Source organism: Salmo salar, chromosome 22, assembly GCF_965601325.2.
Source record: "Salmo salar chromosome 22, fSalSal1, whole genome shotgun sequence".
NCBI classification, from domain to species: Eukaryota; Metazoa; Chordata; class Actinopteri; order Salmoniformes; family Salmonidae; genus Salmo; species Salmo salar.
The window spans coordinates 45,986,885-46,013,109 of record NC_138312.1 but is presented as its reverse complement, the minus strand read 5'-3'; the positions used below and the strand labels follow the sequence as shown (position 1 = coordinate 46,013,109).

At 43.5% G+C, this 26,225-nt stretch overlaps 1 protein-coding gene across 3 annotated transcripts in view; it reads left to right on the top strand.

The window, feature by feature from the left end:
• The window catches only part of LOC106583412 (receptor-type tyrosine-protein phosphatase alpha), a 58,853-nt gene that overhangs the window by 28,183 nt on the left and 4,445 nt on the right, over positions 1-26,225 (top strand). The window contains exons 2-22 of one of the 3 annotated variants that reach the window (XM_014167543.3): positions 8,307-8,353; positions 8,571-8,661; positions 8,892-9,314; positions 9,456-9,476; positions 12,136-12,220; positions 13,274-13,347; positions 13,953-14,089; positions 14,473-14,563; positions 15,378-15,454; positions 16,421-16,457; positions 16,619-16,716; positions 17,046-17,201; positions 17,629-17,795; positions 17,990-18,125; positions 19,423-19,572; positions 19,935-20,025; positions 20,157-20,233; positions 22,167-22,301; positions 23,071-23,196; positions 23,612-23,763; positions 23,948-24,083. In XM_014167543.3, coding sequence (XP_014023018.3) covers positions 8,333-8,353; positions 8,571-8,661; positions 8,892-9,314; positions 9,456-9,476; positions 12,136-12,220; positions 13,274-13,347; positions 13,953-14,089; positions 14,473-14,563; positions 15,378-15,454; positions 16,421-16,457; positions 16,619-16,716; positions 17,046-17,201; positions 17,629-17,795; positions 17,990-18,125; positions 19,423-19,572; positions 19,935-20,025; positions 20,157-20,233; positions 22,167-22,301; positions 23,071-23,196; positions 23,612-23,763; positions 23,948-24,083 — 2,481 coding nt within the window. In that variant the 5' untranslated portion in view covers positions 8,307-8,332. Of the gene's footprint in view, positions 1-8,306; positions 8,354-8,570; positions 8,662-8,891; positions 9,315-9,455; positions 9,477-12,135; positions 12,221-13,273; positions 13,348-13,952; positions 14,090-14,472; positions 14,564-15,377; positions 15,455-16,420; positions 16,458-16,618; positions 16,717-17,045; positions 17,202-17,628; positions 17,796-17,989; positions 18,126-19,422; positions 19,573-19,931; positions 20,026-20,156; positions 20,234-22,166; positions 22,302-23,070; positions 23,197-23,611; positions 23,764-23,947; positions 24,084-26,225 lie in introns of all 3 variants that reach the window. The other 2 variants (XM_014167540.3, XM_014167544.3) reach the window with 2 other exon arrangements.

The window sequence follows — 26,225 nt, the reverse complement described above, 5'->3', positions numbered from 1 at the left end:
AGAAGCCTAAATCCAGCAACACTTTTGGCAATTTGAGTTCAGGTTTGGAAGACATTTTCCCTGTAAGATTGAGCCTTGTGTTGGACAGGAGTCTATTGTTCATGAGGCAACAGTCAACACCAATGACTAACATGCATGATGCTTTTGGAATATCTAGGCAATCAGATAGAATGCAGCGTTTGCGCCGGATTCGCTGTTCTGAATAGGTTGTGTATGTATGCACCACTGTTGCTGTTTATAAGGAGGCACATGACCATTATGACGTTTGGGCCTGCGCCCTTCTGCACTTAAACACCTTACCTGTCTTACCGACAAATGCCGACATTGAAATTAAGGCTTTTCTTTTAAATTGTTCACCTATTTTGATCCATTTGAGATCAGATGGCAACTAAACAAAGCGTGAGGAAAAATACTGAAAAACAGGCCTTCGCAGTATCGAACTGAATGTGTTTTGTGGACTGCTGCATTATAGCTTATTGTGACGGGGCTTTACGAAGACCTTTTTTACAAGGAGCACGTGTGCATAAGTTGAAAAATGTAGGCTTACACAAAGAAATTTAGGAGCACAATGAGAAATATTTGAGATATTAAAGCTAGAATCCTTCTTTTTTCTAGGTGCACTAGTGCAACAACAAAAAGAGAACCCAGGTCACACAGCAAAATATTTGGATGCATACATGAGTATAATGGTCACATGCAGAGCCCTGTGTGGCTATTAATGCAGTGGCATGAACGTTAGGCTAATAATAAAACATTTCCTCCAATGTAGTCTAAATCTACACTTACGTTAGGGCCGGGATGATCCCAGTATCACTTAGTTTCCCCCGAGGCAAAAATGAAAACACGAAGCAGACTTAACTCTTCGGTCCGTTAACCTGCTGTATGTAAAATATTGTGTGCTTGGAAAATAAATAAATGTGACTCGATGACATAATGATGTTAGTTTCTAACATTAGAACTGTTATCCTAAAGAAGAGAGATCCTTTGTATTTTGTTTCCTTGCCACAATACTTACTATTACCGCGATACTGGTATCGTCCCTAATTTATGTGGTTCGGAGTCAAAACAGTAAAACAGTAGCCCTGTTGAACACCTTATTAGTCAGTCCTGTAGTAGAAGAACAACATATCTCTGCCTGAATTGTTTATCTCCCTGGAAATAGGACGTTTGATGAGACGGCTCATCTCAGGGTGAAAAGGATAATGCAGCAAGATATCAAAACATAGGAAGTGAGAAATTAGGCACTTTTGGAAAAGTTATGCACATTCTGGCCCAAGCAGACCCAGGTGGACTAACATTGATAAAGTTTTTAGTTCTCATGAGCTGGCTAGAACGTTCTAGACATGGCCATATTCAATTGGATTTGCCTGTGTGGAACTAAGCCTTAGGTATCGGAAGATTGCGATTCGAAATGAAGCATTGAGAGGAAGCCACTTTGGACCACGTCTTTGTTCTCTGGGGTAGCAGAATATCTTGGTCGGGTATAGCTGTCAACAAAGCTTTCGCAACAGGAAACTGAGCAAGAGGAGAACATTGTACGTTTGCGGTATTGTACAGGGTATCATGGCATACTAGGCTTAGAAGATGTTTGTGTTGTCAAACTTTGATGTTTTGGGGGTGCTATAAGCTTTGAGTGATGAGGCTGAATATTCTCATATGGATGGATGTGCATGATTCCGAGTCCCTCACATTCTACTGCTACTACAACCACAGATTGTTCAGTAAGCTTTCTCTACGGTCTCTGCGACAAATAGGCCTATAAGAGCCATCACTCCAAAGGGTGTTTTGTTCTCTTACTTGACTATAAAAGAGAGCAAAGAGAGCACTTTGTTGTTGTGTTGAGTGAGTGTAGCCTAGGTAGGCCTATGAAGTAGAAACACTTGACTAGTGCCTCTTGAATTAATAATTTCCTCTCTCCACTTAAGTCACTGGGACATGCCTCTCACAGCACCCACACCTCTCTGTGGACACACACACACACACACACACTCAGAGAAAGGGTTTGGGGACTGCTTAGGTGAACAAAACACATTTATCTGTGTCCCCATAGACTAATGCACTCAGACCTATAGATCAGACTGGTGGGCTACCCTTGTACACTACACTCACGGACTCCATCAGTTGCGGCTACTAGCTCTGGTTAGCATCGGATGGCTTCACCTCACCACCATAAACACTCCGCCCAATCACATGGTGTACAAAAAGGTCATTTAGGCTCCCAGTGTTGCAAGCCGATTTCAAGTGCAAAGGCTGATTCTTACAAGACAACTGATGCAACCATGCCAAATTTAAAGAGGATGCTGCTGTTTCAATCGGTCTAACATGAATTTATAGTTGCTAATGTTAATGGGGATGGTTGTGTCATAGCTGAATCATTGGTTATGAGGATGGTTGTTCTGTGGGTCAGGTGAGGGGAGGTTTGGGGCATTGGACGGGAAGGGTTAAAGGGTCAGAGGCTGGTTTTGGATGAGCAAGGGGTTTAGGGGACTAGCAGGCAGACAGACTGCGGGGGAAGGAAGCAATGGCTCTTGCTGTTTTACGACTTTCCTGGAGTCTGAATCAGCTAGGGAGATGGTCTACTAGGGAGGGAGAAAAGCAGAGAAAAGGCGATACATTTTTTGGTCTGTTTTCCATGCTTTGTTTCTGCTCGTTAAGTTATTGTGGCAACTTTTAAATGAAGCAAAACGCCATTTTAAAAAGGAAGGAAATTTGCTCAATAAAGTTTTTGTATGAGATGCATAATCTACTCTGTTTAGTGTGTAGGCCTCTTTGTCGGTATGTTGGTTGTTTCCTTTAGTTCTATCCTGGATTCAGCTCTGCAGTGATTAGTCTGCTTTAAGAGCAAAGTCAAGTGAAACACTCGCAATGCACAAGGCCACCCTTTAAATTTAGAAACACCTCTTCTAAATTTAGCACAGGGATGAATCCTGATTCTCTGTCCTCGTTTAGGGATAGAAAACGGCAAAAGTGAAACATTTACGTTTACATTTTAGTCATTTAGCAGACATTTCTATCCAGAGCAACTTACAGGAACGGTAAGTTGCTTAAGGGCACATCGGCATATTTTTCACCTAGTCGTCTCAGTGATTCGAACTAGCAACCTTTTGGTTACTGGCCCAACGCTCTTAACCGCTAGGCTACCTGCTGCCCAGGCGTGCCGCAAAGTCATAAAACCACCCATACGAAAAAGATAGCAGTCAGAGTGCAGTATAACTGCAGTATGCTGCAAATACTGCGTCCAAAAAACCAGTCGACTGCAGTTACTGCACATTTACTGCAGTTTCAAAACTGTAATATTTTTTGTAAGGGCAACTATTTATACATTTTCTCTTCTTAAAATCATATTTGAAACCTTACTGTCACCTTAACCACACCGCTAGCCTTAGCCTAACCTTTTAATTAAGACCAACAAGCTCATTTCTGTTCAATTTGTATGATATAGCCAATTTTGACTTTGTGGCTGTTTTTAAACCCAAGTGTAGGCTACAGAGAAAAGCTGTTTGGCTCAGATGACTCACGAATAGGAAGTGTAGGCTACAGAGAAAAGCTGTTTGGCTCAGATGACTCACGAATAGGAAGTGTAGGCTACAGAGAAAAGCTGTTTGGCTCAGATGACTCACGAATAGGAAGTGTAGGCTACAGAGAAAAGCTGTTTGGCTCAGATGACTCACGAATAGGAAGTGTAGGCTACAGAGAAAAGCTGTTTGGCTCAGATGACTCACGAATAGGAAGTGTAGGCTACAGAGAAAAGCTGTTTGGCTCAGATGACTCACGAATAGGAAGTGTAGGCTACAGAGAAAAGCTGTTTGGCTCAGATGACTCACGAATAGGAAGAAATTTGCAGCAGGTGTTTCTGATTAATAAACATTGCCATGCTGGTGGCTGGTAACATTTTAAATAAAACCCACCCTGAAACGAAACGTAGGCTGTAATAAATGTGCTCGTCATCTCATAGGAAAATACATTTAAGACTCACGGTAACATCCGAAGTCACACATTCGGATTTGGTACTTCAAGCCCAAATATATCATACTTTGACTTACTGATGATGACTTATTGACTTGCGTCGATGTGCAACCTGATGGGTAAGCTCTGGCCGTCATCTTTCAGCTCAAAAAAGTGCATTTCTACTGGTGTGGGCATTTAATATCATACATTTGATAGTGGATGAGTAGGCCAACAGGTCCCCATTTGGAAGTGTCCAACTGATGTTTGGACAGTCTCCAGGTTGAAGACCGGGGCTGGGAAATACTGGTCTAAACTGTAAGAATCACAGCCTTTCCCCCTAGATAGAAGTGGCACAGTAGCTGTTTTTTGCACCCAATTCGGAGGTTCTGGCAGTAAATTCCTGATAACCAGGATTTGTGTGTCTGTCTGCAGTCATCCCTGTGCGTGTATGTGTGGCTAGATTGCAATAAAGAGAGCCAGACGGGCTGGATTATTCCTGGGTCAGGACCATAGGATTAGGCCAGGGATTATCACAGCTCAGTCAGTAAAACCGCACCCAGTGGACTGGTGGGATTACATCTGACAGTCAGCCCACCATGCCGGCGCTCTCTAGGCCCTTCCCTACACACACATTTCAACTGAATCCCTTTCATTGTTGTTTGAGGTGAGCCCCACTGCAGTCAGTGCAGAAAGCTATTACACAATACAGGCAATTTTGCCAAGTCCATGTCCAAGTCCAAAATCTGAAAAAGTTGTCTCAATCCCGACTCGTGGGTCCTTTGCAGTCCCTAACTTCTCTATTTATTTCCAAGAGTAGGTTAACTATGTCCCGTCTTGCACATAGGGCTAGGCCCAAATTGAAATGCATACATACCATGCTTTTTTCCCAGATTCCATTTCCTTCACCATGTCCCACTATGTGGTCATTTATTATTCATGTTACGGCGCACCACCTGGATACGAGACACATCCAGAACAAGAGGGAGAGAGTGACGGGGATTTAGCACACAGAATGGTGGGCTTCTATGTGCGTCCGATGGCTCAGTTGGTTGGAGCCAACTGGACCTAGGATCAAGGGAGATACTAAAGTGTTTTAGTACTATATCTCTTGACGCAATGATGAAAATAATCATGGCCTCCAAACCCTCAAGCTGCATACTGGACCCTATTCCAACTAAACTACTGAAAGAGCTGCTTCCTGTGCTTGGCCCTCCTATGTTGAACATAATAAACGGCTCTCTATCCACCGGATGTGTACCAAGCTCACTAAAAGTGGCAGTAATAAAGCCTCTCTTGAAAAAGCCGAATCTTGATCCAGAAATTATAAAAAACTATCGGCCTATTTCGAATCTTCCATTCCTCTCCAAAATTTTAGAAAAAGCTGTTGCACAGCAACTGACTGCCTTCCTGAAGACAAACAATGTATACGAAACGCTTCAGTCTGGTTTTAGACCCCATCATAGCACTGAGACTGCACTTGTGAAGGTGGTAAATGACCTTTTAATGACGTCAGACCGAGGCTCTGCATCTGTCCTCGTGCTCCTAGATCTTAGTGCCGCTTTTGATACCATCGATCACCACATTCTTTTGGAGAGATTGGAAACCCAAATTGGTCTACATGGACAAGTTCTGGCCTGGTTTAGATCTTATCTGTCGGAAAGATATCAGTTTGTCTCTGTGAATGGTTTGTCCTCTGACAAATCAATTGTACATTTCGGTGTTCCTCAAGGTTCCGTTTTAGGACCACTATTGTTTTCACTATATATTTTACCTCTTGGGGATGTCATTCGAAAACATAATGTTAAATTTCACTGCTATGCGGACGACACACAGCTGTACATTTCAATGAAACATGGTGAAGCCCCAAAATTGCCCTCGCTAGAAGCCTGTGTTTCAGACATAAAGAAGTGGATGGCTGCAAACTTTCTACTTTTAAACTCGGACAAAACAGAGATGCTTGTTCTAGGTCCCAAGAAACAAAGAGATCTTCTGTTGAATCTGACAATTAATCTGGATGGTTGTACAGTCGTCTCAAATAAAACTGTGAAGGACCTCGGCGTTACTCTGGACCCTGATCTCTCTTTTGAAGAACATATCAATTGATTTGATTTGATTTGGAGCACGGTGCTGGCAAAAATGGGGTTGTGGGTTCGATGCCCGCGTGGGTCATAGTAGGTTTGGGCGATATGGCCTAAAAAAAATCAGATTTTTTAATGTATTTATTTATTGATGGGCTATTCCCAATATATACATGACATGGCAAAAGTATGTGCTGCTCGTCGAAAATCTCAATCCAAAGTCATGGGCCTTAATATGGAGTTGGTCCCCCCTTTGCTGCTGTAACAGCCTCCACTCTTCTGGAAAAGGCTTTCCACTAGATGTTGGAACATTGCAGTGAGAACTTGCTTCCATTCAGCCACGGGCATTAGGGAGGTCGGGCACTGATGTTGGGCGATTAGGCCTGGCTCGCAGTCGGCGTCCCTATTCATCCCAAAGGTGTTCCATAGGATTGAGGTCAGGGCTTTGCAGGCCAGTCAAGTTCTTCCACACCTATCTCAACAAACTATTTCTGTATGTACCTCGCTTTGTGCACGGGGGCATTGTCATGCTGAAGCAGGAAAGGGGCTTCATCAAACTGTTGCCACAAAGTTGGAAACAGAGAATTGTCTAGAATGTCATTGTATGCTGTAGCGTTTAGATTTCCCTTCACTGGAACTAAGGGGTCTAGCCCGAACCATGAAAAACAGCCCCAGAACATTATTCCTCCTCCACCAAACTTCTCAGTTGGCACTATGCATTCGGGCAGGTAGGGTTCTCCTGACATCCACCAAACCCAGATTAGTCCGTTGGACTGCCAGATGGTGAAGTGTGATTCATCATTCCAGAGAACCCATTTCCACTGCTCCAGAGTCTAATGGCAGTGAGCTTTACGCCACTCCAGCTGACGCTTAGCATTGCGACTGGTGATCTTAGGCATGTGTACGGCTGCACGGCCATAGAAACACATTTCATGAAGCTCCCGATGAACAGTTCTTGTGCTGATGTTTCCAGAGGCAGTTTGGAACTCGGTGGTGAGTGTTGCAACCGAGGACAGACGATTTTTACGTGCTTCAGCACTCGGCGGTCCCGTTCTGTGAGCTTGTATGTGTTAAACTAACTGTAAATCACATTATATAAAAGCTACTGCTCAGTAAGCAGATAAAATAAATGATGCAGGCATTGTTTGATAACCTAACCGCAGAATATGTAGCGCATTCAGTATTGTTGTTTTTTTAACTGAGGAGATGGTCAGATATTTTGGGGATAAATCACCACCTAGCAAGTTTGGGATCAGTCAATCCTTCTGGGAAAAATATGTTACCTTGACCATCCCTAATTCAAAAGGCAGAGGATGCGCACAGTACAACAATATGATGAAGTGAGAATATTTGTGCCACCCACATACAGGAAAACAGTTCCAAATAAATGACATTATTACGTGTACCACCACCCATGTTATTTACATTATTAAATGTCCATGTGGGCTCTGCTATGTTGGTAAGACCTCCCGCTCTCTCAAACAGAGAATTAGTGAACATAAAAGTTAAATCAGGCGAAACGACAGGGATTATCCAGTCGCAGTACATTTTAATGACCTAAAACATGACATTTCTACCTTTTTTGTAGATTTTGTGGCATAGAGAAAGTTAAGATATCAGACAGGGGAGTTGATATTAATAATACTCTGAACAAAAGAGAATGTTTTTGGATTTTCACCCTCCAGACATTATTTCCTAAAGGTCTTAATGATGAAATGCCTATGTATGTTATGTTGTGAATTTGAACATGAATTATGTCCCTATTTAAGATGACTCTGATGTTTTTCGTACGATGTACCTAATGATTAATGAAAACTTGCTCGGTAGGTCTATGTCCCCATTGTGGTTTTACAGATGTGTTTAATACGTCTTATTTACATACTTTATTTGAATATTTATGAAATGCATATTGTTATATTTGGTAGCACATATTTATTTTTCCTTCGCCTCCAACCCCTTTCGATTCGTGGAACGGTGTGTGGGTGGGGCTAGGTCTACATAAGGGTGCTAATTTTTTTTAAACTCACAAAAGCTCTGACGAAGGCCGTTAGGCCGATACGTAAGCTTATTAAAGATCAGTGATACTATCAAGAGCAGTGTGCGGTTTCATTTTTCCTTCACCTTGACCATCCCTGAATGAACAGTCATCCTCCAATTTTCATGAAGTATTTACATTTTGATATAAGAATGGTCTCAACATGCAAACGAATAATACAAGTGAAACATTTCTGAGTGTCTCTGTAAGATTCTTACAGTGTCTTCCTTTCTGTTTGGATCCAGGACCACACTGTGCGAATGAGTGATTGATGCCAACTTCGCTTCTTAAGGTAAGAGATCAACTCCTTGTTCCACTCAAATCATGATAATAAATGCATTTATATTTACTTGGATTATACTATAAAAGTGATCGCCCAGGATTAGGATTAGCCTCCAGTTACAATTACAACACATCTGGATTAATAATCCAATCATCTGTTTGCACTGTGAAAAAGGTAATTTTGTGGATGTCATTAAGTAATAAGGCATGTGTCCCGATTCTCCCAGGGCAGTATGGGTGTGTGTCCCCTGCTCCTGCTGCTCAGTGTGGCCCTCAGGGTCTCCGTCTCAGCCCAGGGACCACCTCCCACCCCCACAGGTAAGGACCCACATGACATCATCACCTGCACAGCCGGATCCCAACGCTGACACTATTTGACATATTCAACGCTATTGTTTACTGCACCTCTCATGAAGCTGCAAATTGACTCAACAGAAATAGCCTAAATAAACTGAATATCTCTCTCTCTCTCGCTCGCTCCTCTCACTCCTCTCTCTCTCTCCGTCTTTCTTCTCCCTCCTCTCTCACACCTTACCTTTCATCCCTAGGAGGTCCAGTCCCCACTGCCAAATCCAAGGACCCTCCCGCCAACACCCTCCCCAATGTTCCCTTGACAACAACCATCGCCCCCCCCCCTCCCCCTCCAACAACCACAGCCCCGAAGATTGCCGCGACGACAATGACAACTACCACAACTGTGGATGGTGTCATATTGACTGCAGGCCCCAGTGGTGCCACCCCTGCGCCCGTCCCCCCTCCACCACCCCCTGGCCTAACCGAAGCCCCCCAAATCCCCACAGGGGTGAACTCCACCCCGCAGCCACCCCCTGCTCCAACCACAATCAGTCAGGGAGGGGGAGGGGAGAATGGGACCTCTGTTCCAGAGACTCAGTCACCAGACACCGCCACCAACACAGACACAAACCCAACGGTGGACGCCACGTCGGCCACTGGCAGTGCTACTGTTCCAGGTGTGTGTCTGTGTGTTAATTGTATGTTGGTTGCTAGTGGAGTGTGTGAGAGTGAAAGTCGAGAACTTAAGTGCTGTGGGGGGGGTTTGGTGTGTTTTTTTTTAGGTTTGATAGTAATGACTCTTGTTTTATCCTCCTCAGGTGGTGGAGAAGAAGACACCGGTAAGACTGTGTGTGTGTGAGGTGTTGATGTCTCATTACAATGGCATGCCAAGCGGTCATACAACCGCGCTGACAATTTACGATAGCATAACAGATAAGCAGTCGTGGCAGCCAATAATTTAACTGGCCTGTCGAACACACGCAGTATTCAAGCCCTCCAGTATCTCTCCTCTGTCTGTGGTTTCTGTCCATCCTCTATGCCCATGGTATGAGACATTGAAATGAAATGGACCGAATAGTCCCTCTTCTCTACTCCTCATCAGTTTCAATTACCTTTCTAACAACGTGATGCAGCACCATTCAATGTGTACATTGTCCCTCAGAGAACACTGAAAATTCCACAGAATAATGAAAAATGAACAACAATTAGCTGAAATAGCCAAGATGGCAGTTTGAACAACTTGAAATCAAATGTGGCCCCTGTGTGACTCAGTTGGTAAGAGTGGCTTAGTGCTAGCAATGCCAGGGTTTGGGTTTGATTCCCACTGGGATCACTATCACTTACTGTCGGCATCCCAGAGTCATCTCTTCGCTGTTGACGTTGAGACTGGTGTTTTGCGGGTACTATTTAATGAAGCTGCCAGTTGAGGACTTTTGAGGCATCTGTTTCTCAAACTAGACACTCTAATGTACTTGTCCTCTTGCTCAGTTGTGCACCGGGGCCTCCTACTCCTCTTTCTATTCTGGTTAGAGCCAGTTTGCGCTGTTCTGTGAAGGGAGTAGGACACAGCGTTGTACGAGATCTTCCGTTTCTTGGCAATTTCTCACATGGAATAGCCTTAATTTCTCAGAACAGGAATAGACTGATGAGTTTCAGAAGAAAGTTATTTGTTTCCAGCCATTTTGAGCCTGTAATTGAACCCACAAATGCTGATGCTCCAGATACGAACTACTCTAAAGAAGGCCAGTTGTATTGCTTCTTTAATCAGCACCACAGTTTTCAGCTGTGCTAACATAATTGCAAAAGGGTTTTCTAATGATCAATTAGCCTTTTAAAATTATAAACTTGGATTAGCTAAGATAACGTGCCATTGGAACACAGGAGTGATGGTTGCTGATAATGGGCCTCTGTACGCCTATGTAGATATTCCATTAAAAACCAGCCGTTTCCAGCTGCAATAGTCATTTAAAACATTAACAATGTCTACGCTGTATTTCTGATAAATTTGATGTTATTTTAATAGACAAAAAATTTAAATGTTGGTTGTTTTTTGCTCTAGGACACCCACAGGCCTCACATGCCTTGTCTTTTGGTAGTGAATCTGTTATTCTATGCATTTTGTATGGGCTAATAGCAGTAAGGCCAAAAATAATTTCTTGAAATTATTATTTAAAAAAAATTATACTTCAAGGGGTCTTGAAATTTAAAATCAAATAGCTAAATGATCCTTGGTATGACCTAATTAATACAATTCCATATAGCTTAGTAGAACCCCCCCTCCCCCTGGCTTAGACTCTTAATGGTTAATGGTTAATAACGTCTCTGTAACAACGTTTAATGACGTCTCTATAACGATGGTTAATGATGTCTCTATAATGGTTAATGAAGTCTCTATAACGATGGTTAATGATGTCTCTATAATGGTTAATGAAGTCTCTATAACTATGGTTAATGATGTCTCTATAATGGTTAATGAAGTCTCTATAACGATGGTTAATGATGTCTCTATAATGGTTAATGAAGTCTCTATAACGATGGTTAATGATGTCTCTATAATGGTTAATGAAGTCTCTATAACTATGGTTAATGATGTCTCTATAATGGTTAATGAAGTCTCTATAACGACGGTTAATGACGTCTGTATTGACGGTTAAGGACCTCATGTCACTATGATGAAAATGATACGAAAGACATAACAAAGTTGTCCAGAGTAACTGGTACCAAGATGTCCTTAGTTAGGAGCTCCTGTAGTCAGTGTAGAAGTCACAAAGCAGCCAGAGTTGCATATAGCCTGTCTAACATGTTTACCATTAAGCATATTAAATAGAATTGTTTTTCTTTTCAAATACTTAATTTGTGCACTTGATCAAGCTTGCTTAGCGCAAAGTGCCAACCCAAACCCAATTTGTCAATCCAGACAGGCTCAATCAAATGTCAAATACAGTTTGAACCCAAGTCTGATGCGTACTGAGAGCATATGTTAAACTGAGTTTCAGTGCCTGACCCAAGCCTCCTATTTTGTAGCCTATCATGTGAAAGATTGACTCTGCCTGCCAATTAAATAGTGATGTATCTGCACTCTCAAGGACAGTGTCCACGTGTACGCTCAGCACGGTTATTTTTCTTCGAGAGCAAATCAAATATTACCCCACACCAGGCACTTCCACCATCTTGCTTTTGTAGGTACTGGGAATTAAAGAAGTTGCCTTGCCAAAGGGAATCCCAGTGCTGACATGAAAATGTTGGCTAGTGAACCGGCAACCAGGGAGTTTCTGGTGTCTCTTGTGCCCCGCCGCCACCTACTACCGTTGTGCCCTTGTGCGTGGCAAAGTGCTCCAGGGGCGCTGCTTTGAGGCTGACCCTGTGCTGCTCCCAGCCTGTCGTGTGTTTGTGTGTTGGGTCTTGTAATGTGACCAACATAAGACAAGTACTCATTGTACAATGGATAGATACACTTTTAAAATAGGTTGTGAATTATCTCTCTCCTGTCTCTCTCAGATGACACGCCCATCATTGCGGTGATGGTGGCTCTGTCGTCCCTGCTCGTCATTGTCTTCATCATCATCATCCTCTACATGCTCAGGTCAGTCATACTCACTCAGGTAGAAACCACCCACACCGCTAACCCTGACCCACACCGCTAACCCTGACCCACACCGCTAACCCTGACCCACACCGCTAACCCTGACCCACCCACACCGCTCACCTGGCTCCTGTTTATTAGGGCACATGGTAACAAAACAATTTTCAACGAAGTGAAAATTGTCTGAGTTCAGCTAGTACCTTGTCTGAGTTCAGCTAGTACCTTGTCTGAGTTCAGCTAGTACCTGTCCTTTTCAAAAGTTGTCTCCCTACTGAACACAACCATGGGGTGGGTTCCCTGTCTCCCTACTGAACACAACCATGGGGTGGGTTCCCTGTCTCCCTACTGAACACAACCATGGGGTGGGTTCCCTGACAGCTTTGTGGCTAAATGACAACCATCCCCCACAGCAGTGAGAGAGTCAGAATGGTAAAATCTTACGTTTGACTGTCCATCTTCTTCGCTTGAAGCGAGCAAAGCTCTCAAAAATAAGCCTTTTGCTGTTCTGCCAGGGGCCTGGATCTATACTCTACGTCAGGGTAAAAATAGTGCCACATTAGCTACGAAGCTTTAGGGGGACTCGCCCCTGGGTCGTGTTCATGAGGCACCAAAGAGAAAAAACGCACTGACACCGGGAGGGCTCCCGGAACTTGTCCAATAAAAAATGCTTGTTTTGTCCAAAAAGAAACACATACTACGTTTTGCTATGGTGCGCCATAATGAATACATCCTTGGTTTTCTGCCTGACAGAAGTGTCTTCAGCCTCATCTCAGGCTGGCATATTAAAACTGAAAAGAAAAGTGTGTAGAGCTATACAATATTAAGACATGAGACCCACGTAAAATGCTAACTGTCTTGTACACCCAAACCTACTCACACAATTCATTACAGTTTTTCGAAGGGCAGAGCGGAAATGGCTTGCTTGTCACCTTTCATACACTCACACCCTATTGAGGACGGTATTGATAAACTAAGTGTTACAGAAGTTACCATGGCAATGGCAGTGTGTGTCATTCTGGATATATCTATTCATGCATGTCGTGTGATTGACAGGTTTAAGAAGTACAAGCAGGCCGGCAGCCATTCCAACTCCTTCAGGCTGACCAACGGAAGATCAGATGATACAGGTAAAATCACTGTAGTTGTGTGAACACACGTTTTGCCTGTGGTGGTACACTTACAGGGACTTGTAATCTATATCATAGCCAACTTTCTGCATTGTTCTCTGTTTGGATAAGATCGCATTGGTTTTGTAGTCATTTACTGGTTCTCGGCCTATGCTGTTGTTCCATATGATGACTTGTGGTTCAGTAGCAGTGTTGGATTGGTTTACAGCGCCCCCTTGTGGGCTTTTGTTACAGAACAGACAGTCAGTTTGGAGACATTGCGTGTGCAGATTGGAATGTAATGTTTAGGACATGTAATATATTTTTCTACAGTGTATTGATTTAGTTTATAATCATTGGTTGGTGAATGTGTCACTATCTGGCTCTTACAACAGGTTTTTCTTATTGTATTTTACTGTAAAAAGTATTGAAATACTATTTGTATAGTGTATATAATTAATTGTATTTGTATAATTTTTTGTTGGCAGTGTCACAAAAATAAGGGTTTATGTCTCTATCTTTCTGTCTCTGTCTATCTCCTGTGGAACTCTATCTTTCTCCTCCCATTCCTTCCCTCCTGTCTTTCCTCTCCCTCTTCCCTCCCTTCCTGCTTCCTGCTCTTGCAGAGCTCCAGAGTGTGCCACTATTGGCCCGCTCACCCAGCACCAACAGGAAGTACCCTCCCCTTGTTGTCGACAAGCTGGAGGAGGAGATGAATCGTCGCATGGCTGACGACAACAAGCTCTTCCGGGAGGAGTTCAACGTATGAAGTCCTTATAAACATACATATATATATATATACTCATACTCTCACGCGTACACACACATTTACATTTATACACACACATTTTAGTTGTCTATGGGCCACATCAGGACAATGGGCAGATCGTACTTGCAACTAGAACCCTCTATGTTTGTGATTCTAGCTACTGACTCAGATTGGAGAGGTACTACCTTACACAGAGCCTATGGCTGTGTTCCAATACTTCCTAATTCCTTTTGCCGTTCTTTCATTATTTGCTTTATTTTCATGTCCAGCTGGGCTGGTTTTGGGAATAAGAATATCACCCATAGAAACACTCATCACTGGGCATTCATCTAATATCACTGTTACCTGTCTGTGTGTCTAATGCTCTCTGTGTCCAGGCGCTGCCGGTGTGTCCCATTCAGGCGTCGTGCGACGCGGCCTCTAAGGAGGAGAACAAGGACAAGAACCGATACGTCAACATCCTGCCATGTGAGTCCCCGACATGGCGCTAAAGCCTGATTCAACCTTTGGGAACGCGCTGTGCTAGCTTGTATGTTTCCTTTCCAGAATCTATGGCGGATGCGTAATCGCGCCAGTATAGCTCGGCTTGGATCGGTTTGGCCCAATAGTCTGAATCGGGCACTAGTCTGTCATACTACTCTTCCTGGAACAGACTTTAAATGAGCTACATGTAATATATATATTTTTTTTTAAGGATACTGCTTAATAACGCCTAACATCTCATAGTGGCTTCTTACCATTTGCAAAGACGTAATACAGACGTAATACTTTCAGAAGAAAGTTATTTGTTTCTGTTCATTTTGAGCCTGTAATCGAACCCACAAATGCTGACACTCCAGATACTCAACTAGTCTAAAGAAGGCCAGTTTTATTGCTTATTTAATCAGAACCACAGTTTTCAGCTGTGCTAACATAATTGCAAAAGGGTTTTCTAATGATCAATTAGCCTTTTAAAATGATAAAATTGGATTAGCTAACACAACATGCCATTGGAACACAGGAGTGATGGTTTCTGATAACGGGCCTCTACACCTATGTTGATATTCCATTAAAAATCAGCCGTTTCCAGCTACAATAGTCATTTACAACATTAGCAATGTCTATACTGTATTTCTGATCAATTTGATGTTATTTTAATGGACAAAAAATTTGCTTTTCTTAAAAAAAAAAACAATAACATTTCTAAGTGACCCCAAACTTTTGAGCGGTAGTATAAATGTTACATGTAGCTCCTTTAAAACAGGCTGGTCATTCAGCTAATCAAGGTTCTGTTGTGTTTCAGATGATCACTCCAGGGTGCATTTGTCATCACTAGAGGGAGTTCCAGACTCCGACTTCATCAACGCATCCTTCATCAATGTGAGTGACGCCACAAGTCTTTTTCATCACTCTCGCTCTCTCTCCCTCCCTCTCTCCTTTGTTCTTTCTCTCTTTTTTTACAAAATGAAAATAATATTTCATTTGTAGAACGCAGGTCCCATGCTAAATGCACATGAAGTAGAAACAACATCAATACATCAAAAAGTAGAGTAACATCAATGATACATCAGAACATTACCTAACAATGCATGACCTGGTCATTAAACATCAATGATACATCAGAACATTACCTAACAATTCAAGACATGGTCATTAAACATCGATGATACAGCAGAACATTACCTAACAATGCAAGACCTGGTCATTAAACATCGATGATACAGCAGAACAATACCCAACAATTCAAGACCTGGTCATTAAACATCGATGATACAGCAGAACAATACCCAACAATTCAAGACCTGGTCATTAAACATCGATGATACAGCAGAACATTACCCAACAATTCAAGACCTGGTCATGAAACATCGATGATACAGCAGAACAATACCCAACAATTCAAGACCTGGTCATTAAACATCGATGATACAGCAGAACATTACCTAACAATTCAAGACCTGGTCATGAAACATCGATGATACAGCAGAACATTACCCAACAATTCAAGACCTGGTCATGAAACATCGATGATACAGCAGAACATTACCTAACAATTCAAGACCTGGTCATGAAACATCGATGATACAGCAGAACAATACCCAACAATTCAAGACCTGGTCATGAAACATCGATGATACAGCAGAACATTACCCAACAATTCAAGACCTGGTCATGAAACATCGATGATACAGCAGAACATTACCCAACAATTCAAGACCTGGTCATGAAACATCGATGATACAGCAGAACATTACCCAACAATTCAAGACCTGGTCATGAAACATCGATGATACAGCAGAACATTTTTCTCACACTCTTCCTCTTCTGCCTTCCTCTTGTTCACAGGGGTACCAAGAGAAGAACAAGTTCATTGCAGCTCAAGGTAAAGAGGCTACTCTAGCCACTGGGATAGGCTAATGTGGTGATTGCCATGTGAATATGACATCATATTTCATTTCCTGTGCAAACATACAGGAACGTATTAAATCAATGATGATAATAAACAGTGGATTATAATATATCTTCTCTCTCCCTCTCTCTCAGGGCCAAAGGAGGAGACGGTGAACGACTTCTGGAGAATGATCTGGGAACAAAACACAGCCACCATCGTCATGGTGACCAACCTGAAGGAAAGAAAAGAGGTAGGGGAGAAGGAGGGAAGAGCGGGGGAGGGGTGACAACAGGTGTGTTCAGGAAGGTGGAAGGTTCAGAATTTTGCAGATAGAAAGTTCATTAAAACAATTGACACAACTGCCTACTCAACATGAAATGCATTTAAAATATGTTCTTCACAGTACAAAATCTATTGGAACTGTTGTGTGATGTTCCACCCTTCTGAACAGACCTCTACTAGGTCTTTCATAGTATTTGCTATATGACGATGATTAGGTATGTTCAGCATGTCAAGTTTGCAATGTGAAAAGGCATATGAGTGTACGACTATGAGTGTTTGTTTCTTTTCATTTGAAAGAAATCCATACAGCGGCAATCTCTCTGTGTGTCTCAGTGTAAGTGTGCCCAGTACTGGCCAGACCAGGGCTGCTGGACCTACGGCAACATCCGGGTCTCTGTGGAGGACATGATGGTGCTGGTGGACTACACCATCCGCAAGTTCTGCATCCAACAGGTACCCTGCTCTTCCCTTTTCCTCTCTCCTTCTCCTGTCTTTTCTGGACTTGTCTTCTGACATCTTTCTCCTCAGGGACTGTTCTCTTTCTCCTCCCTTTTTCTTGTCTTGTTTTCTCCTCTCACGACACCATCTATCAAACCCATGTGATATGGATGTACACCAAGCATATACACTATTGAAGGTTATTCTTAGCAGCTCATGTGAAAATGTAAAAACAAAAAATCATTTGAAGATAACATTAGTCTTGAATAATACTCCAAAACAGTTAATCTAATGGTGTCTCTACATCTACATCTCTCTATCTCTCTATCTATCTCTCTATCTATCTCTCTATCTCTCTCTATCTCTCTCTATCTCTCTCTATCTATCTCTCTCTATCTCTCTCTATCTCTCTATCTCTCTATCTCTCTATCTATCTATCTAGGTGGGGGATGTGGGGGGTAAGAAGCCTCAGCGGCTGGTGACCCAGTTCCACTTCACCAGCTGGCCAGACTTTGGCGTCCCCTTCACGCCCATCGGCATGCTCAAGTTCCTCAAGAAGGTCAAGACCTGCAACCCCCAGTACGCTGGCCCGATCGTGGTCCACTGCAGGTGAGTGTGTTATTAGTGTAGGTGGTTCTGTGACGCTTAGATCCCAAGCTAATGCCTAGGCTTAAGCTTGGTGGGCTAACACGCCCTAGGTTTAGTCACATACCACATACTATCTTTATGTGCGTGTTCTTTTCTGACTCTCTCTCCACCTCTCTCTCCGTCTGTCTGTCTCTCCCTCTCTGTCTGTGTGTCAGTGCGGGGGTGGGGAGGACAGGTACCTTCATAGTGATAGATGCCATGTTGGACATGATGAACACCGAGAGAAAGGTGGACGTCTTTGGCTTTGTCACACGTATCAGAGCCCAACGCTGCCAAATGGTCCAGACAGACGTAAGTTGAACTGACCGCAACAAGCACTAACCACAACATTACCCTGACCCAAACCAGTACTCATTATTACCCTGACCCAAACCAGTACTCATTATTACCCTGACCCAAACCAGTACTCATTATTACCCTGACCCAAACCAGTACTCATTATTACCCTGACCCAAACCAGTACTCATTATTACCCTGACCCAAACCAGTACTCATTATTACCCTGACCCAAACCAGTACTCATTATTACCCTGACCCAAACCAGTACTCATTATTACCCTGACCCAAACCAGTACTCATTATTACCCTGACCCAAACCAGTACTCATTATTACCCTGACCCAAACCAGTACTCATTATTACCCTGACCCAAACCAGTACTCATTATTACCCTGACCCAAACCAGTACTCATTATTACCCCGACCCAAACCAGTACTCATTATTTCCCCGACCCAAACCAGTACTCATTATTTCCCCGACCCAAACCAGTACTCATTATTACCCCGACCCAAACCAGTACTCATTATTACCCCGACCCAAACCAGTACTCATTAGTATGCTGGTCCCAAACCAAACCAGTACTCATTAGTACCCTGGACCCAAACCAAACCACTACTCATTAGTACCCTGGACCCAAACCAAACCACTACTCATTAGTACCCTGGACCCAAACCAAACCACTACTCATTAGTACCCTGGACCCAAACCAAACCACTACTCATTAGTACCCTGGACCCAAACCAAACCACTACTCATTAGTACCCTGGACCCAAACCAAACCACTACTCATTAGTACCCTGGACCCAAACCAAACCACTACTCATTAGTACCCTGGACCCAAACCAAACCACTGCTCATTAGTACCCTGGCCAACACAAGACCACAAGGTACTCAGACTGCAACAAAATCGCATAACATTATAACCCTGACCTGACTAAGACCACATTACCTTGACCTGAAATGGATCACACACTCATAGCAATATACTATATGACCAGGTTTCCATTCAAATCTCAATACTGGCAGTGTTCAGGGTATGTGGTTATTTCCCGTTTATGTTGTGTTGTCATTTGACTCCTCTTCTGGATGTATGATATGGGCATCACAAGTGCACTAAAAGTCTTAGCGATTTCTCTCTCACCCACTCTCTATTCCCCCCTACCCCCCCTCTTTCTTTCTCATCCCCCCCTCTCTCTCCTCCCCCTCTCTCTTTCACTCTTCTCCCCCCTCTCTCTTCTCCACCCTCTCTCTTCCACCACACTCTCTCTCTTTCCTCCCCTCTCTCTATTCCCCCTCCCTCTCTCCACAGATGCAATACGTGTTCATCTTCCAGGCCATGCTGGAGCACTATCTGTATGGGGACACCGAGCTGGAGGTGACCTCCCTGGAGTCCCACCTGGCCAAGCTCTACGCCCCCTCCACCACCGCCGGCTGTGGGGGCATGGAAGCGGAGTTCAAGGTGATTTAGTTTGCCTGGTACAATGGAACGAATGGAATAGTCCCAAAAGTACAAAGCACAAGCTTAAGCAAGCTCACTTCAGCTACGCTTAGATGTTTGACAGCCTGTCCGTTTGACTCTGGATCATATTTATTTGGCACCAAGCAGAAGAAATTGATACATTGAAACAGGGAGGGACTACCTGAAAATGCTTGTTTTTGTTTTCCTTGCAGCATGTTTTGCTTTGGTGTGAACCAATGAATATGACCCAGGTCTAAACCATTGAAGTAGCACTGTGAGAACTAAATTGTTAGGTTTTTTTAGATGTGTTTTTTCCCTGAGTATGAGAGCCCAGCCTGTGGTTTTGTCTCCCCACACAGAAGCTGACTTCCATCAAGATCCAGAACGACAAGATGAGAACAGGCAACCTGCCAGCTAACATGAAGAAGAACCGAGTTCTCCAGATCATCCCGTGTGAGTCACGGCTCCAAACCTCCCTAAACTAATCCCTAGGCTTTAGCTCAGCAGATTAATGCAGTCTGGTATTCAAACCTAGTCGGTCACATAACTCCATGTAATGTAACCTGTTTGTTGGTGTCTCGTAGATGAGTTCAACAGAGTGATCATCCCAGTCAAGAGAGGGGAGGAGAACACGGACTATGTCAACGCCTCCTTCATTGACGTGAGTAGACGAAACAACTGTGAAACCGACACCAGATTATGGCTCACTTCACCTGTGTTATGAGTGTTTTTAAAATGAGACAAATTAACAAACCGTTAGCACCGATACAAGTTCGTCGTCACATAAAAGGTGAAAAGATAGTCCCGTGTGACTTAGTTGGTACAATGTGGCGCTTGCAATGCCAGGGTTGTGGGTTTGATTCCCATGGGGGACCAGTACGAAGATGTATGCACTCACTACTGTAAGTTGTTCTGGATAAGAGCATCTGCTAAATGACTCAAATGTCAATGTAAGGAGATGCCTATCAGGAGATATGATAGTGAGGATACAGTAGAGACCTTTTTGAAGGGTAGACCCCTAGTGTACAAAAACATCCAACTACTGACATCTACACAACACAGGAGATGAGTCTAATACGGGCAGAAATGGACCCTACAGTGGTTGTTGTGTGTATGTCTAAGCTGGCGCATGTGTGTGCCTATGTACAGTACCAGTCAAAAGTTTGGACACACCTACTTATTCAAGGTTTTTCTTCATTTGACTATTTTCTACATTGTAGAATAATAGTGAAGATATCATAACTATGAAATAACACATGGAATCATGTAGTGACCAAAAAAGTGTTTAGCAGATGTTATTGCGGATGTAGAGAAATGCTTGGCAATCTATCAACCAGCTTCACCTGGAATGCTTTCCCAACAGTCTTGAAGGAGTACCCACATTTTCTGAGCACTTGCTGGCTGCTTTTCCTTCACTCTGCGGTCCAACTCATCCCAAACCATCTCAATTGGGTTGATGTCGGGTGGTTGTGGAGGCCAGGTCATCTGATGCAGCACTCCATCACTCTCCTTCTTGGTCAAATAGCCCTTACACAGCCTGGAGGGGTTTCGGGTCATTGTCCTGTTGAAAAACAAATGATAGTCCCACTAAGCGCAAACCAGATGGGATGGCGTATCGCTGCAGAATGCTGTGGTAGCCATGCTGGTTAAGTATGCTTTGAATTCTAAATAAATCACTGACAGTGTCACCAGCAAAGCACCATCACACCACCTCCTCCATGCTTCACAGTGGGAATCACACATGCGGAGATCATCCATTCACCTACTATGCGTCTCACAAAAACACGGCGGTTGGAACCAAAAATCTAATGTCCATTGCTCGTGTTTCTTGGCCCAAACAAGTCTCTTCTTCTTATTGGTGTCCTTTAGTAGTCGTTTCTTTGCAGCAATTTGACCCTGAAGGCCTGATTCACGCAGTCTCCTCTGAACCGTTGATGTTGAGATGTGTCTGTTACTTGAACTCTGTGATGCATTTATTTGGGCTACAATTTCTGAGGCTGGTAACTAATGAACTTATCTTCTGCAGCAGAGGTAACTCTGGGTCTTCCTTTCCTGTGGCGGTCCTCATGAGAGACAGTTTCATCATAGCACTTGATGAAACTTTCAAAGTTCTTAAATGAATGATGGACTGTTTTTCTTTGCTTATTTGAGCTGTTCTTGCCATAATTTGGACTTGGTATTTTACCAAATAGGGCTATCTTCTGTATATCACCCCTACCATGTCACAACACAACTGATTGGCTCAAACGCATTGAGAAGGAAAGAAATTCCACAGATTAACTTTTAACAAGGCACACCTGTTAATTGAAATGCATTCCAGGTGACTACCTCATGAAGCTGGTTGAGATAATGCCATGCGTGTGCATTGCTGTCATTAAGGCAAAGGGTGCCTACTTTGAAGTATCTCAAATATAAAATGCATTTGTTTAACACTTTTTTCTTTGGTTACTACAATATTCCATATGTGTTATTTAATAGTTTTGATGTCTTCACTAGTATTCTACAATGTAGAAAATAATAGTAAAAATAAAGAAAAACCTGTGTGTGTGTGTACACACCTAACCTCTGCGTATCTCTACCTGTGTCTGGTCCAGGGGTACCGTCAGAAGGACTCGTACATGGCCAGCCAGGGCCCGCTGCAGCACACCATCGAAGACTTCTGGAGGATGATCTGGGAGTGGAGGAGCTGCTCCATAGTCATGCTCACTGAGCTGGAGGAGAGAGGACAGGTACAGAGGGATAGGGAGAGGACACAACAGAGAGACAACATGTGGAGAGGGATGGAGGAAATGGATAGAGAGGGATGGAGGAAGAAGATAGAGAGGACAGGTTGAGAGGTGTGAGAGGGAGGATGGAGGATGGAGGCCATAGGAAGGAGGCGATGGGCAGAAAGGAGAGAGCGCAGTGAAGGATGGGGGCCATTGAACTAATCTGACGACAGTGTGTTCGCTAAGCTCAGTCATGCCAGTAAAATATGTTATTACTGAGAACAATGATTGGAAGAGAAACGTCTCCTTATTGGTCTGTTTCCTGGTTCTGTCTCGTGATTAGAGGATCATTCTCTGTTAGTTGAAATACTTCCTGGAGCTGATTGCAGTGTGCCATCAGATCTTTGTCTGTCTCTTTGTTTATCTTTGGGAAAGGGGATACCTAGTCAGTTGTACAACTGAATGCATTCAACTGAAATGTGTCTTCCGCATTTAACCCAACCCTTCTGAATCAGAGAGGTGCGGAGGGCTGCCTTAATCGACATCCACGCCTTCGGCACCCAGGGAACAGTGGGTTAACTGCTTTGCTCAGGGGCAGAAGGACAGATCTTGACCTTGTCAGCTCAGGGATTCGATCCAGCAGCCTTTCTGTTACTGGCCCAACACTCCTACCCGCCAGGCTACCTTTGTTTGTCTGTCTGTCTGTCTGTCTGTCTGTCTGTCTGTCTGTCTGTCTGTCTGTCTGCTCAATCTTTACCTCGCTCTTGCTCTCCTCCCCCTCTCTCTGTAGGAGAAGTGTGCCCAGTACTGGCCCAGTGATGGGGTGATGGTGTGTGGGGACATCTCCATCGAGCTGAAGAAGGAGGAGGAGAGTGAGAGCTACACTGTTAGAGACCTCCTGGTCACCAACAACAGGGTGAGGACAGAGGCTGCCTCAAAAAACACTAGCAGTCAACATAACCCATTCAAAACTACGTTCGCACGCACCCCAATCAAATGTCAACTAGATTTGATTAGTCACTTCTATGTGTCTTCAGTGGGTGTTTGTATGTGTGGGCAGAGTTTACCCCTTTACCCATAAATCATAATTTGAGAACCAATAACTACCAAAATAAAAACTAGACAGTCAGGGAGAATCAAACATTTAAAAAAATGGCATGGCTTGGGTCCGTCACTGATTTTTGTAATAATATTTGAGTCACTCAGATAGCCTAGCGGGGTAGTGGCAGTCTTACGCTAACTTTGCAACCGCTGCTGAAAATATCCCTTTGGGAAACACTGGTGTTGGGCGTGTCTCTTCCTGTCTTACTCTTTCCTTTCTCACTCTTTAGGAGAACAAGGCTCGTACGGTGAGACAGTTTCATTTCCATGGCTGGCCAGAAGTGGGCATTCCCAGTGACGGGAAGGGCATGATCAACATCATTGCTGCGGTCCAGAAGCAGCAGCAACAATCTGGCAACCACCCAATCACTGTCCACTGCAGGTAACCTACACCTAATGTTTTAACAATTTATCATATCTTGTGTGTGCCTAACCACAGCTAACGTGTGTGTGTGTGTGTGTGTGTGTGTGTGTGTGTGTGTGTGTGTGTGTGTGTGTGTGTGTGGTGTGTGTGTGTGTGTGTGTGTGTGTGTGTGTGTGTGTGTGTGTGTGTGTGTGTGTGTCAGTGCGGGCGCGGGGCGGACAGGGACCTTCTGTGCCCTGAGCACGGTCCTGGAGCGGGTGAAAGCTGAGGCCATCCTGGACGTCTTCCAGACCGTCAAGAGCCTCCGGCTGCAGAGACCCCACATGGTGCAGACACTGGTGAGGACACGCTATGTTACACGACACCGACATACATGATGCAGACTGTTACACTACTGTTACACTATCTCAAATGGACGTTGCAGTTTCACCAATTAAGGATTCCAGCTTTAATGCTATGCGTTATAATAATGCAATTATTCAACCTGAGTTTAGCCAACTGTACAATGCATGGGATGCACATGATGCAATTACGAGTTACAAGCTTAAGAACTCGTATTGAATAAATATGCCTTCCTGTATTTTGGAAATTTGACAGTTACTTCGATCAGTGCCAATTGCTCACACTAAATGTCACAAATATGGAAGTATTGTGAAAACGGTGCTGACTAAAGTTTCTACCTAGAGCTCAACCAATGTTTTTTGGGGTCAGATACCGTTTTTTGGGGTTGGGGAACAAAACGTAGTGATACCGAAATATCTGCCGATATACTGTTTTACAGCAGGGAAATGAAATAGTGTAATTTTCCCACACTGAATTCTCATAAATTCAGAACAGCGATTACTCACCTCGAAATGGACGAAGAGCTTTAATTTAATGAGTCTTCTCCGAGACCAGGCCCAAAGCCCTGTCATTCGCTTGAAGAAAAGACGGAAATATATCCCGAGATCGGGGTGCCTAGACCACCTTTACTCCACATACAGAGATGCATACAAGGCTCTCCCCCGCTCTCCATTTGGCAAATCTGACCTGCTTACAAACAAAAACTAAATCAGGAAGTACCAGTGACTCGCTCAATACAGAAGTGGTCAGATAACACAGATGCTACTTTACAGGACTGTTTTGCTAGCACAGACTGGAATATGTTCTGGGATTCATCCAATGGCATTGAGAAGAATACCACCTCAGTCACCGGCTTCATCAATAAGTGCATTGATGACGTCGTCCCCACAGTAACCGTACGCACATATCCCAACCAGAAGCAATGGATTACAGGCAACATCTGCACCGAGCTAAAGGCTAGAGCTGACGCTTTCAAGTAGCAGGACACTAATCCGGACGCTTTATAAGAAATCCCGCTATGCCCTCAGACGAACCATCAAATAGGCAAAGTGTCAATACAGGACTAAGATTGAATCCTACTACACTGGCTCTGACGCTCGTCGGATGTGGCAGGGCTTGTAAACTATTACAAACTACAAAGAGAAACCCAGCTGCCCAGTGTCGCGAGCCTACCTCCATAGCCAAGCTACCCGCCATCCAGGACCTATATACTAGGCGGTGTCAGAGGAAGGCCCCAACAAATGTCAAAGACATCTCTCTGCTACCGCACGGCAAGCAGTACCGGACTGCCAAGTCTAGGTCCAAAACGCTCCTTAAAACTTCTTAAGGACAGACGTTCCGCTAGCGCCTCACCAATATCCAATGGTAGAGCGTGGCGCGAAATACAAATACCTCAAAAATGCAATAACTTCAATTGCTCAAACATATGACTATTTTACACCATTTTAAAGACAAGACTCTCGTTAATCTAACCACATTGTCTGATTTCAAAAAGGCTTTACAGCGAAGCAAAACATTAGATTATGTCAGGAGAGTACCCTGCCAAAAATAATCACACAGCCATTTTCAAAGCAAGCATATATGTCACAAAAACCAAAACCACAGCTAAATGCAGCACTAACCTTTGATGATCTTCATCAGATGACACTCCTAGGACATTATGTTATACAATACATGCATGTTTTGTTCAATCAAGTTCATATTTATATCAAAAACCAGCTTTTTACATTAGCATGTGATGTTCAGAACTAGCATACCCACCGCAAACTTCCGGTGAATTTACTAAATTACTCATGATAAACGTTCACAAAAAACATAACAATTATTTTAAGAATTATAGATACAGAACTCCTTTATGCAATCGCGGTGTCAGATTTTAAAATAGCTTTTCGGCGAAAGCACATTTTGCAATATTCTCAGTACATAGCCTGGCCATCACGGCTAGCTAATTTGACACCCACCAAGTTTGGGACAACCTAAACTCAGAATTACTATTAGAAAAATTGGATTACCTTTGCTGTTCTTCATCAGAATGCACTCCCAGGACTTCTACTTCAACAACAAATGTTGTTTTGGTTCCAAATAATCCATAGTTATATCCAAATACCTCCGTTTTGTTCGTGCGTTCAGGTCACTAT